The sequence below is a fragment of the Arachis hypogaea genome, chromosome 7 (assembly GCF_003086295.3).
Source record: "Arachis hypogaea cultivar Tifrunner chromosome 7, arahy.Tifrunner.gnm2.J5K5, whole genome shotgun sequence".
Lineage (NCBI taxonomy): Eukaryota > Viridiplantae > Streptophyta > Magnoliopsida > Fabales > Fabaceae > Arachis > Arachis hypogaea.
The window spans coordinates 1,997,889-2,012,489 of record NC_092042.1 but is presented as its reverse complement, the minus strand read 5'-3'; the positions used below and the strand labels follow the sequence as shown (position 1 = coordinate 2,012,489).

Genomic DNA, 14,601 nt, shown 5'->3' with positions numbered 1-14,601 from the left:
CTTATCGGAGATCAGAAAATTTGGAGATCATTGGGTATTCTGATTCCGATTTTGCGGGATGCCAAGATAGTAGACGCTCTACTTCAGGCTGTATCTTCACTTTGGCTGGAGGAGCTATTGCATGGAAGTCTAACAAACAGACTCTTGTAGCTTCCTCAACAATGGAGGCAGAATATGTTGCTTGCTTTGAGGCATCCAAACATGGCATATGGTTGCGAAACTTTGTCACTGAGCTTCGTATAGTAGATGACATTGAAAAGCCATTAAAGATATTCTGTGACAACAAGTCAGCAGTATTATACTCCAACAATAATAAGAGCTTGACAAAATCGAAGCATATAGACATCAAGTTCTTAGTTGTCAAGGAGAAAATTCAAGAAAAACAGATTTCCATAGAACATATAGGAACAGAGTATATGCTAGCGGACCCATTAACCAAGGGATTGATCCCTAAAGTCTTTCATGAGCACACTGCTCGGATGGGTGTCAACATTTGTGATGCCTTGGTTTAGTGGGAGTTTATTTTATGCTATATGTCCTATGACAGATATTGAGTTATTTTCTGCAGAATTAAGTTGATGGTTTATTTCATGTTATATGAAATGTTCATTTTGCAATATTTGTATTGTGTTTGATCTCAATAAAGTTGGACCAGCTGGAAATAGACATGCATGAGATCACTTGGCATGTAATTTCCATATTACTCATCCAAATTTGATCTATGTCGATAAGTATATTAGGATGGTGATTGGCGTGGTTTAGTCACGGCATTTAATGTGATAAAAGCTGCGGTAGTTCCATATCTAATGTATGAGACGGACCAGATTGTTAAAGTAATGAAAGAAATAGCATTCAAATGCGCGCATAAAGTTTATAAAATGTGATTATGTCAAGAAAGAATATATGTATAGCCCAAGTGGGAGATTGTTAGGAAATTATTTAATTTCCTAACTTATTTGTGGGCAATACATATATCAATTATAATCACAAATGATGCTATTTCAAATTAAATGACTTATATAATGATGATCTCATTTATTGTTATAAATGCTAATTGAATAAGTCATTATTACTTTTGATTTGGAATTGAATGAGAATAAAACCGGATATTATCTTTTGTTCCTTAGATAATTATCTTTTTGGATTTTAGATATATTATCTTTTGGGCTTTAGATACTATTTTATTTGGGCTTAAGGGTTTAATGGGTGCCATGCTCAAATATAAATAGGTTTCGGTCCCCAATATACCAAAGCCGCCTTTGTTACTCTTTCCCCATCAAAAGAGTTGCAGTTCAGCCTCCTAGGAATACAGAAGGCTTTGGTTGAGGAAGATCGAAAGAACCACAAGATCCAAATTCTTCCGATCGTATGATTCATGTTTATGAATTCAAGTACGCTTCCGTATTATGTTATATTTTTGGTGATTCAATATGGATGATCTGGGTTATTGAAAATCAATTATTCCAACATAGAACCATTTCGTCCATTATTCATAAAATAATTAAGCAACCCCTGCATATAAAATTTTTGAAATCCATATAAATTATTTTTCATTTATTTTCAAAGTTGAATTTATAATTTTATATATTTATACTTATACAAAGAAAGATTTTAGTTCACATACATTCCAGTAAAAATAAAGAATGAAACCATTATTATGTAGGTAAAATATTAAATATAGCCATTTCTGCCATTTTCAGTCATTAATTAATAAAATAGAAATGCATATATATCATGACAATCAATATATGTCAAAGAATATTCAAAACGAACATTTTATTCCAGCCCTTCATCAACGTAATCCCAAGTCTTCCCCATTCCCTGGTCATGGATGTAACTAATTAAGATTTGTGGTAATTAACAATAATGCAAGTTCTGGATAAGCTTGGATGAGCACTCATGATATGCTTCAATCGTGAAATTAATGGCGTAAGAAAAAGGACGTCCAAGACAAAAGGAACACCACATGGAGAGTTCCACGCAATGAATGAAAATAACTTCATGCATGGGTTAGAAAATAATTTCATTTCATTAGCCTTTGAATGAGTCAAATGGTGAGAAACAACTGGAGTAATTATCCACTACTGTATTTAATTATGTTAATAAGAAATTTAAATTGAAAATATTTTTCAGATCGAACAAAATAAAATTGTGATTTTTTTTATATTATTATTGTTATGTGTCAATATAGATTAAGATTAAATAATACTTATATTATTATAAATAATACTTATATTACTTTATTATTTACATTATCTCCCTCATCCTCTTAGTCAAGCATGCATTGAGGAAAGGGTTGGAAAAATTGTACATTTGAAGACTTTGTAACAAGAACGTATTTGCTGTGGTGAATTGATGGTATGATATAACTCTTGCTTAACAATATAATTAATTAACAACTACAAGCAGAAATGCAGCTTTATGCAACTAGAAGCACAAGAGTATATATTCTGTTATGTTTCACAAATGCACGCAAGTGTGTGATATTGATATGTCTTATGCTTTCCCTTTCTCTCGACCAAATACATTAAGTTAGAATCCAGCTTTACTGCCAAAACTGCTTCTTACTTTCCATTTTTCTTCATCAACTTCTCATCTCTATAATATACTAACATCTCTTATTCTCTTTGTATAGCAATTAACTTCTCTGCTTTCAGCTGATGGCATAGTTTGTATTAAATAAAGAGATTAGTAAAGATATTGACAAGTGTGTGCTTCTTTAGGAGTTCGGACACTAAATTAAACGGTAGAATTAAGTGAGAGAGGTGGAAACTAACGTGTTGTGTTGTTGAACTTGCATGAAAACAGAAAATATAATATATAGGGGAGACAATTGTATACTACTTTAAAAACATAATTTACTTGCAACATCATCATATATATGTAGCAACACACTTATAAATTATAAGACAAGACCTGCAGAAATTATTAAAAAAAAAGGAAAATTACAATCACAAAATAAAAAAATATAAAAAGACACAACAGCAATAACCAACATCTGAAACAAATTTCCCATGCAACAATGAACTTGAGAGTGGCCCCAAGAAGAAGAAGTTGTGGCCATTAAGTTGTTCTTGCACGCCGATTTCCACGCCTCCTCCTTTTGATTCTTTTGCCTCCAAACATGATCACAAGCCATTGAGGCTTTCCAATTGAGAAAACACAAAATCCCAAGCCAATTCCAAGCACCATTCCACATGCATATCCTATTGCCACTGGTTTCCAACCAAACCCAAATTTGTCTTCAGCCTCAGAAGAAGGTGGATATTGTTGCAAGGGGACATTGTTGTTGCATTGAACTGACAATGGCAATCCACATAGCCCCATGTTTCCCTCATAGGAATTGTTTGAAAATGTATCAAACTGTTTTCCTCTGGGTATTGGTCCCACCAACTGGTTTTGGGAAAGATTCAAGACTTCAAGAAAGTTCAGATTTGCCAATTCAGTAGGAATATCCCCAGTAAGCATATTTGAGGAAAGATCCAATGATTCAAGATTTGTCAAATTTCCCAAAGAGTGTGGAATATTACCAACAAGTCTGTTATGAGAAAGATTGAGGCCTATGAGTCCATGAAGCTCCCCAAAATCATCTGGAATCTCTCCTTCAAATTTGTTCTCTGACAAATCTATATTTACAAAGGTTGTTGGAATTTTGGCAAAAGGGGTATTGGTTCCCTTCACTGTTGCAATTACGGAATTATCATATTCTGGAAGAATGTTGCCCACTATAACTCCAGCACTAGTGTCAATATAATCTCCCAATCTGCGTTGCACTTCATCACCCACAATTTTCATGGCTTGAAAATTTTGTATGTATGCTTTTGGTAATGAGCCGCTTAAGTTATTACATGATATGTCAAAAATAATCAAAATTGGAAATATATTTTCAGATTTCAAATTGGCAATGGGACCACAACTTATTGCCTCGTAAGACCAGTATTTCCAAAGTTGATAAATTTTGGAGCCAATTGGGAAATGTATCTTCAAATTGATTATTACCGAGATCTAAATCCACAAGATTTATGGAATTGGACAAAGATTTCGGCAATAAACCTTTGAACTGGTTGCCATTGAGATTCAGTGTTTCAAGTTGATCAAGATGCTTAAAAATATCTGGCAAAGTGTCATGAAGGTTATTCATTTGTAGATCCAAATCCGTAAGGTATGAGCAATTGGCAAGGCACTGTGGAAATGTTCCTGTGAATCTGTTGTGGGACAAGTTGATAACTTTCAAAAAGGATGCATTACAAAAGAAGGAAGAAATGTCATCATCCATCAAGTTGAAGCTAAGATCAAGGTATTGAAATTGATACCATGGGAATTGATGACCTATTGATGTGAACATGTTGTGTGAGAGTTTCAAATGAAATAATGAGGGTATATCATGTATCCATTTGGGTACCTTTCCTTCAAGTTTATTATTGGACTATTCAAGAAATTCCAATTGTGGAAAATTTCCTGAGAACTTTGACCAACCAATGATATTGTTAGAAAATAACTGTAGTGCATACAAATTCAAAAAAGTGTAATTCATACTTGTTTCAGATTCTAGCAATAATGAATTGCAACCTGAAAGAGAAAGATACTCCAATTTTTGGAGCTTAGAAAAGAGTTGAAAGTGAACAGTACCACTCCAATTGTCTGAGGACAAGCACAAAAATGTAAGATTTACAAAATGAAAAATTGATTCTAGAATTTTTTCTTGAAGCTTATTGCCACACAGGAATAGATATTCTAAGGAATAAGATGTGATTTCACTGCTTATGTGCCCTATGAATCGATTATTTGATAACTCCAAAACTCTCAAAGACTTGAGGGATAAAATTGATGCCGGAATTGTCCCATTTAATAAGTTGTCTTCTAGGAATAATTCAATGAGATTTGAAAAGGCTACTTGTTTGGGTAGTGGCCCTTCAATTTGATTAGAAGAACAATCTAATTGAGAGAGTTGAGTTAAGGTAAACAATGAAGATGGCAACTTCCCTTGGAAATTATTATTATTAAGAAAGAGAGTTTGCAAGTTGGTTAGCCTATCAAACACATTTGGAATTTGACCACTAAGCTCATTCATTGAAAGATCGAGGTGAGTGAGACGCTGAAGGTTTAAAAGTGATGACGGGATTGAACTGTTGAGTTGATTTCCCATCAAATTCAAGGAAGTGAGGTATGTTAGATTAGAGAATGATGAAGAGATAGGCCCTTGGATACCACAACCTGAAAGATCCAACATACTAAGAGAAGCGATACAACTCAACTCGGAAAGATGGACTGACAATTCATTCTCTGATAGAATGAGCTGTTGAAGATTGGGTAAACAGAATATGTCACTTGTCAATGAACCCCTTATTCGAGTATATGAAAGACTGAGAGTAACCAAAGTGGAAGACAAGTTGGCGATCAAAGACAAAGGATTTGGTGTTGGACCAATTAAACTCATATATGTTTGATCCAATACAATCTCTCTTAAACATGTTGTGTTTTGCAGCAACCTCTTCCAAGTGGTTTCTTTCCACTTTAAACCATAATTCGAAGAGAGATCAAGTGATTGTAATTTGGAAAGGTGTGAGATTTGGGAAGGAATTTCACCTTTGAATTCACAATCAGATAAATTCAAGTGTGTAAGACTCATAAACCCACCAAACAGAGATGGCAATTGAGAATTATAGAAATAATTGTGAGCAAGGTTGAGTGTTTGGAGATGAGTAAGATGGAAAAGTGTACTGTTAGGATGGATTATACCTACAAGTGCACTGCAACTTAGATCGAGGCCAATCACGTGACCAGACACAGAATCACACGTGACACCCATCCATGAACAACAATCTGTCCCATTCTCCCACGTCCTCATCTTTGGATAAACATAGGGGCAGGGATTAGCATAATAATATTTATCCTTATTAAAGGTAGTGTTAGTAATGAGTTGGGTTTTGAAGTGAAGCAATGCAGAGCTCTCCTCTGAATGGCATGAATGAGAAGCCAAACATGCAAAGTGAAACAGCATAAATATGTGCACACACACCACCACTCTAACAACCACCAACATCATTATTGATTATTCCTTTATGGTTTTATATGACTCAGATCATAAATCAAGATCTATCATCTATGTATTTATAGCCAAATTGGAATCACAACTATCTACCCGAACCCATCATATGTATGATTTCGATTTTAAAAACTACCGCCACCAAATAATAATATGCATACTGTCCCAATCTGTCAATGTCCAATAAGACCAAATCAAAGTCTAATAAATAGTTTTCTTCTAATGTCAGATTTAGATATGTGTAGTTCTCAACTGAGATAGAGTATTATTAATCCGCCTTGGTTAAATCAATAATGGTATTTCATATTCACTCCAACCATCAAATTTTATAAACCATTATTGCTTTATCATTGTTGCTTAAACCATTGACTACCTTTATATAATACTTACATTTATAGGTACACTATTTTACTTCTTTACGCGATTTTTGACCCAGTTATATATGACTGTTTCTACCATTTTCAGTGATTATATTAAGTTATTAAAACAATATAATATACAAACATTTCTTTATATATACATCATCGCTTTGTCATAATCAACAATATATGCCATAATGCCAAAGGCTATTCAAAATGAACATTTTTTTTTCCATCCCTTCAACAACGAACGCAATCCCAAGTCTTCCCCATTCCCCAAGCAATCGGTGATGTAAGATTTCTTGTCAACAATATAATAATGCTAGTTCTTTTCATAATCTTGGTTGAGCATTTCTGTGATACTTCAATTATGAAAATGAAAAAAAGAAATGTTTGGAAGAAATATAACTAGAGCAATGTTGGGAAAAACACACTCTTCTAAAACATTAAGAAGGCAGAACCACGTTTTATTGCAAACAGCTGCTTCTTACTTTGCTATTTTCTTGTTCAATTTCTCATCTTTATAATATCTATTTTTGTAACAATTATCTTCTTTATTTTGAGCGTTGATGGCCAAGTTTAAATTAAAATAAAGAAATAGATTACTTAAAATATTGAGAAATATGTGGTTGGTTAGGAGTTAGAACACACTAAACAGTAGAATGAAGCAAAAAATGTTGATGTCAACTAGTGTTGTTGGAAATGCACGAAAACAGAAAAAATATACTATATTAGAGATATACTTCCAACATCATGTATATGTAACAACACACTTACAAATCTGTAAGAAATAGCAAGTATAAAGTATAAGGAAACAAAGTATAAATATCACCAAGACTTGCATACAACACAATGAACACATAATGTAAACAACAGAAATAATAACCAAATTACAGCCTCAAATAAAATATAAAAAGACACAACACCACATCACACAAAATTATTATTGCACATTTACATTACAACCATAAGCTGAAACAGAGTGATTCTTGCACGCCGATTTCCATGGCTCCTTCTTTTGCCTCCAAAGATGATCACAAGCCATTGAGGCTTTCCAATTGAGAAAACACAAAATCCCAACCCAATTCCAAGCACCATTCCACATGCATATCCTATTGCCACTGGTTTCCAACCAAACCCAAATTTGTCTTCAGCCTCAGAAGGTGGATCTTGTTGCAAAGGGACATTGTTGTTGCATTGAATTGACAATGGCAATCCACATAGCCCCATGTTACCCTCATAGGAATCGTTTGAAAATGTATCAAACTGTTTTCCTCTGGGTATTGGTCCCACCAATTGATTTTGGGAAAGATTCAAGACTTCAAGAAAGTTCAGATTTGTCAATTCAGTAGGAATATTCCCAGTAAGCATATTTGAGGAGAGATCCAATGATTCCAGATTCGCCAAATTTCCCAAAGAGTGGGGAATATGACCAACAAGTCTGTTATGTGAAAGATTGAGATATTTGAGTATATGAAGCTCTCCAATAACATCTGGAATCTCTCCTTCAAATTTGTTTCCTGACAAATCTATATTTACAAAGTCTCCAGGAATTTTTGAAAAAGTGGTACTAACTCCTTTAATTATTGAAGTCATAGAATGATCTTTTTCTACTTCAATAATTCCATCTCCTCCAAGGTGGAAACCAGTGTCAATGTAATAATCCGAACTAAGCACTTCATCATCCACAATCTTCATGGCTTGAAAATTTGTTATGTATGCTTTTGGTAATAAGCCACTAATGTTATTGCATGATATGTCAAAAACAATCAAACTTTGAAACATATTTTCAGACTTCAAATTTGCAATGGGACCATACAACTTATTGCCTTGCAAGATTAGTATTTCCAAAACTGATATATTCTGAAGCCAATAGGGAAATGTATCTTCAAATTGATTATTACCGAGATTCAATTCCAGAAGATACATGGAATTGGACAAAGATTTTGGCAATAAACCTTTGAACTGGTTGCAATTGAGAATCAGTGCAAACAGTTCAAGACTATTTAAAGTATCTGGTAAATTGCCATGAAGTTTGTTCATTTGTAGATCCAAAACCTCAGGGGTTGAGCTATTGGCAAGGCACTGTGGAAATGTTCCTATGAATCGGTTGTGGGACAAGTTGATATCACTCAGAAGTGTTGCATTGCAAAAGAAGGAAGAAATGTCATCATCCATCAAGTTGAAACTAAGATCAAGGTCTTCAAGTTGATACCATGAGAATTGACCCATTGATGTCAACAAGTTATTTGAGAGAATCAAATGATGTAATGAATCTAAATCATGTATCCATTGTGGAATTTTTCCTTCAAGTTTACTATTGGATAATTCAAGAAACTCTAAGTCTGAAAAGTTTCCAGAGAATGTTGAATAACCAATAATATTGTTTGAACGCAACTGTAGTGCCTGCAAATTGGAGAAAGTGTAATTAACACTTGTTTCAGAACCTAGCGCTAATGAATTGCAGCCAGAAAGGGAAAGATGGCTCAACTTTTGGAGTTTAGAGAAGAGTGAAAAGTGGACAGTATCATTCCAGTTGTGTTGTGATAAGCACAAATTTGAAAGGTTTACAAGATCAAAAATCGATTCTGGAACGTTTCCTTGGAGCTTATTGTTGCACAAGTCTAGATACTCCAAGGAATATGATGTAATTTCATTTATGTGGCCTGTGAATCGATTATTTGATAGATCCAAAGATCTCAAAGACTTGAATGATAAAACCCACCAAGGAATTGTCCCATTTAACAAGTTGTCATGTAGGATTAAGTGGGTGAGATTTGAAAAGGCTACTTTATCAGGCAGTGACCCCTCAATTTTATTTTCAGAACAGTCCAACACAGAGAGTTGAGTTAAGGTAAATAATGAGGATGGCAACTTTCCTTCAAAATTGTTACCCCAAAGGAACAAAGTTTTCAAGTTGGTTAGCCTGTCAAACATATTTGGAATTTGTCCACTAAGATTACTTGATGAAAGATCCAAGTAAACAAGATGATGAAGGTTTGAAAATGATGATGGGATTAAACCACTGAGTTCAATATTTCCTGAAAGATCCAAGTAAACAAGACCATGAAGGTTTGAAAGTGATGATGGGATTGAACCACTGAGTTCTTTCCCTGAAAGATCTAAATGAGTGAGGTGCTGAAGGTTTGAAATTGATGATGGAATTGAACCGTTGAAGGCATTTACCCTCAAAATCAAGGAAGCAAGATGTGTTAGATTAAAGAATGATGAAGGGATAGGCCCTTCAAAACCACATTCTGAAAGATCCAAAGTAAGAAGAGAAGTGTTACAATTCAACTTTGGAACATGGAACTGAATGCCATAATTGTGACTTAGATTGAGGTGTTGAAGACAAGTTGGCAATCAAAGACAAAGGACTTGGTGTTGGACCAATTGAAGACATGTCTGTATCATCCAATACAACCTCTCTCAAAGATGTTGTGTTTTGCAGCAACCTCTTCCAAGTGGTTTCTTTCAAAGATAAAGCATAATTCCAAGAGAGATCAAGTGATTGTAATTTAGAAAGATGTGAGATTTGAGAAGGAATATCACCTTCAAACCAACAATGTGATAAATTCAAGTGTGTGAGACTCACAAGTTGACCAAACTGAGATGACAATTGAGAACCATAGAAATGATTGTAAGCAAGGTTGAGTGTATGGAGATGAGTAAGCTTGAAAAGAGTGCTGTTAGGATCAATATTACCTACAAATCTTCTGCAACTGAGATCAAGGCCAATCACGTGACCAGACACAGAATGACACGTGACACCCATCCATGAGCAACAATCTGTCCCATTTTGCCATGCCCTCGTCTTTGGATCAGCATGGAGGCAGAGACATTCAGCATAATGATCACATGAGAAGTGTTCATCAAAATTATTGAGTTCGGTCTTGAAGTGAAGCAAAGCAGAACTCTCATCGGGATGGCATGAATGTGAAGACAAACATGCAAAATGGAACATCATAAACATGTGCAAACACAACATCACTCTAAGAACCAACAACATGGAATAACCCATTGATTATTGATTGAAGGTTTTGCTTATTTAATTTTGTGTATGTATTGGTATGCCAATCATCAACCAAGACCCATCTATTTATAGCCATCTAATTATTTGGAATTAATGGATGTTCGTTTATTATATATTAAATCTCATGGTTTTTATATTATTGGTCTCATATCATCATAATAATAAGCTTAGGTCATAACATAACCTAAATCTGTGCTTGAAGTACTTAATCATACACAACATGGACGACTTAAATTTAGACTTTAAATTTTTTTTTTTTTTGGGTGTCTAAACTTGAATCTTGTATAAGTATATGTACGTACACTATATATATGGCTATTTCTTGCATTTTCAGTCATTATATTGACCCAATATAATATACAAACTATTCTGTTACACTTTAATCATGAAAATGAACTTAGCTTGATACATTACTGTCAATTATGATGTAATTTTTAGGAAAACATACAATAATCTGAATTTAAATGCTTTGTTCATTGAGTAAATTATCAAATTAGTCCCTGAAAAATCACTCGTTCTTCAAATTGGTCTCTGAAAAATTTTTTTTAATCAAATTCGTCATTTAAAGATTTTAAATTAGTCATGTTAGTTCTTCTGTCACTTTGTTTGTTGATGGTATCAAAATTTACTAATGTAACACCTCAAGCGACACTCCAACACATACCTAGAAGTCTTAATTGACTATTAACATGATTAGTTTATGAAATTAGATAAAATCAACCACAAATTTAGAGATTCCAATGCCTCAAGTTCTCCTCACAATTAGATTTTGATTTGATATAATTTCATAAACTTATTATGCTAATAGTCAATGAAGGTTCCTAGATGTGTGTTGGAGTGTCACTTAATGTTTTACATTAGCAAATTTTGACACTATCAACAAACAAAGTGACAGAATGACTAACATGACTAATTTAAAATCTTTAAAGAACGAATTTAATTAAAAAAAAAATTTAGAGACCAATTTAGAGGACGAGTGATTTTTCAGAGACTAATTTAACCATTTACTCTTTGTTCATTCTTATTATATCAAAACTAAAATGAAAAAAAAATGTTTGAAAGGAAAATAATATGATCAAAGTTAAGCAATGCAATTTCACTGAACCCGTCTATCACTACTTGCGTACATTGTTTGTCTATAAAGTCTTTCTTTAGCCGTGTTGTTAATGTTTTACCGTTAATTATTGAAGTAAAAGAAAAATAATAATATACTTTAAAAATCTGATATCAAATTAACAATTAAGAGAAGCACTTTTTATTAGTTGTTTTATTTATTAGTCATAATTAGGTAATATTGACTTAATTTTAAAAAGTTATCTCACAAGAATAAAGACTAACAAGTTTATATTCTTAATGATTTAATTTAAATCTAATAAATTTTAGAAAAAAAAAACTCTTTTACATGATGAAATCAGTCTTGTTAAAATTAATTAGTTAAATAAAAAAATGCTCCTTCCATTTTAAAATATAAGTTTTTCTTAGCTTGACTGACCAAACGTCTTTTGTCCATGAATTCACGTCAATAGTTTATATGTAAATGATTGGAAGTTACATATGGAAATAGCGTCATGGATGGGTGTTGAAAAATAATTTCATTTCATCACTAGTTTTTGAATGGAGTCAAACGAGAAAGAAGAGTTGGAGTGACTTGTGATGAGTTGTGAGAGATCTTATATGGAATGAGAGTATCAATTCATCAATACAATTTGTTTTGAAAAAATAACACAGGATTTGTTTTTAAAGGGAAATGAAGTCATTTATGACAAAAATTAGTTTTAATGCAATTTTTATTATATTGTAATTATGTACTACAATATTTAATTATGTAATAAGAAAGTTATACCGGAAATATTCTTTGAATCAAACAAAATAAATTGTGAATTTTTTGGTGTTGTTATTATTTTCTGTTAATATATTATCAAATTAATAAAAACATTATAAGAGTAGTGATATATATCAAATTATTATAGGAAAAAGTCTACATATTTTATTATTTTTTATTTTTTACAATAAGTAGAATAATCATAAATATTATTATTCAATGTATTACTTGAAGTAATGTGATAATGATTTCAAAAGGTAACGAGTTAATTAAAACTTTCCTTTTCGGGTAGTAGTATACTAGATATTATTGTATAAATAATACTTATATTATTATATTTATTTATATTAGCTCCCCAATCCGGATAGTCAAACAGTCAAGCGTGCAGTGAGGAAAGGGTTGGAAAAATTGTAATAACGAGTCGTATTTGCTGGGATGAATTGATGTGATCCTATTGTAAGATATAAAAAAAAGTTAGAATAAATATTTAAATTATTATTCAACGATTTTAAATTACAGTTTTAAATCTTTTTTATTATACAACAATTGAGTCCTAAAAAATATTATTGTAACACAAATTAGTTTTTAATATAAAAGAACCGATTTATTATTTTGAGATCTTTTAAAATAATAAAAAATTGTTAAAATTATACAATTAAACTTGGGAATTTACATATTTACTCTGATAAAGAAAAACTTGGAAATTAATCTTTGGTTTTGAAGCTGACAATTGGTCCATACAACTTATTAATTTAAAAATTACAACACATTATATCGTTAAAAATATATTTTTTCTCTTTATTGCAACATATGTAACTTGTAAACTTATATAAATCTCTTAGCAATAGAAAAATAGAACCATTAAGAGCCTAAAAATACAGCGTCGAGTAACATACTAATGCCTGTGTGGAACAAAAAGTTGCACTGCTTAGTAACCAACAAAAGTTGCACTACAATAAGACTAGACATTTTTGTTTCACATACTGATAATTAAAAGTCACCACCAACAAAAAAAAACTTATAATTAAAGTAAAAGAGGTGCAAAACAAGTTAGGTAAGTTTAATACTTAGCTTACTAATTTGCTTAAAATTGTTGGAGGTACAAATTCCACCCTGTACATGCAATAACCTATTGATCAATGACAAACCCTATATAAAATTTAGATATGCGACGAATTAATCTTTAACCTGTTGGGATGAGTCTTTATCCTTATTCAACTTTTTCGTTTCTGTAATATCTGTTTTTAATGATTATTATCTTCTCTGTTCTTGGCTTAGTTTATATTAAAGAGATTAGCAAAGATATTGACAAGTGTATGGTTGGTTAGAAGTTGGGACACTAAACAGTATGATTAAGTGAAAGAGTTGAAACTAACAAGTGTTGTTAACTATGAATAATGTTAGGAGTGACAATTATATACTATAAATACATAATTCACTTCGTAACAACTAACACACTTACAAATATAATTACAAATATCACCAAAACTTGCAGATATGTAAAAGAAAAAAAAAATACACTCTCAAGACAAATAAAATATAAAAGCATAAATTATTACATTTTTACATTACAACAAAAGATAAAACAGAATTTCCATGCAGAAGTTGCAGCCATTAAGTTGTTCTTGCATGCCGGTTTCTACGGCTTCTCTTTTTCATTCTTTTGCCTTCAAAGATGATCACAAGCCATTGAGGCTTTCCAATTGAGAAAACACAACATCCCAAGCCAATTCCAAGTACCATTCCACATGCATATCCTATTGCCACTGGTTTCCATCCAAACCCAAATTTGTCTTCAACCTCAGAAGATGGACATTGTTGTTGAGGGACATCATTATTGCATTGAACTGACAATGGCAATCCAGATAGCCCCAAGTTTTCCTCATAAGAATTGTTTGAAAATGTATCAAATTGTCCTCCTCTAGGTATTGATCCCTCGAGATGATTGTTGGAAAGATTCAAGAATGCTAGAAAGTTCATATTGGTCAGTTCAGCAGGAATTTTCCCATCAAACATATTTGAGGAGAGGTCTAATGATTCGAGGTTTGTCAAATTTCCCAGAGAGCGAGGAATAGGACCAATGAGGCTGTTATGTGAAAGGTTGAGGCTTATGAGTGCTTGAAGCTCTCCAAACACATCTGGAATCTCTCCTTCAAATTTGTTTTCTGACAAATCAATAATTGCAAAGCCATTTGGAATTTTCCCAAAAGTGACACTGACTCCTTTAATTCTTGCAATCATAGGATCCTCATAATCTTGATACGTGATTCCCGCCATATTAATAATAGTAAGGTCATAACTATTATTGATTATAGTAAGGCCATAGAATTAAGTGAAAGAG

At 32.6% G+C, this 14,601-nt stretch overlaps 2 protein-coding genes and 1 pseudogene across 2 annotated transcripts; all 3 read right to left on the bottom strand.

Annotated features, from left to right (window-relative positions):
* Positions 1-2,838: 2,838 nt before the first annotated feature.
* Positions 2,839-4,435, bottom strand: LOC114924294 (receptor-like protein 43; annotated as a pseudogene).
* A 2,895-nt stretch (positions 4,436-7,330) lies between these two features.
* LOC112703874 (receptor-like protein 9DC3) lies at positions 7,331-10,426 on the bottom strand. The gene is made up of 2 exons (XM_029288213.2): positions 9,796-10,426; positions 7,331-9,662 (listed from the first exon to the last, which is right to left on the bottom strand). Exons 1-2 carry the CDS (start codon positions 10,424-10,426, stop codon positions 7,360-7,362), a joined length of 2,934 nt encoding a protein of 977 aa, XP_029144046.1. The 3' UTR covers positions 7,331-7,359.
* Positions 10,427-13,874: 3,448 nt separating this feature from the next.
* LOC112703873 (receptor-like protein 9DC3) lies at positions 13,875-14,537 on the bottom strand. Its single transcript, XM_025755500.1, has one exon. It carries the CDS (start codon positions 14,535-14,537, stop codon positions 13,875-13,877), a length of 663 nt encoding a protein of 220 aa, XP_025611285.1.
* Between the last annotated feature and the right edge of the window lie 64 nt (positions 14,538-14,601).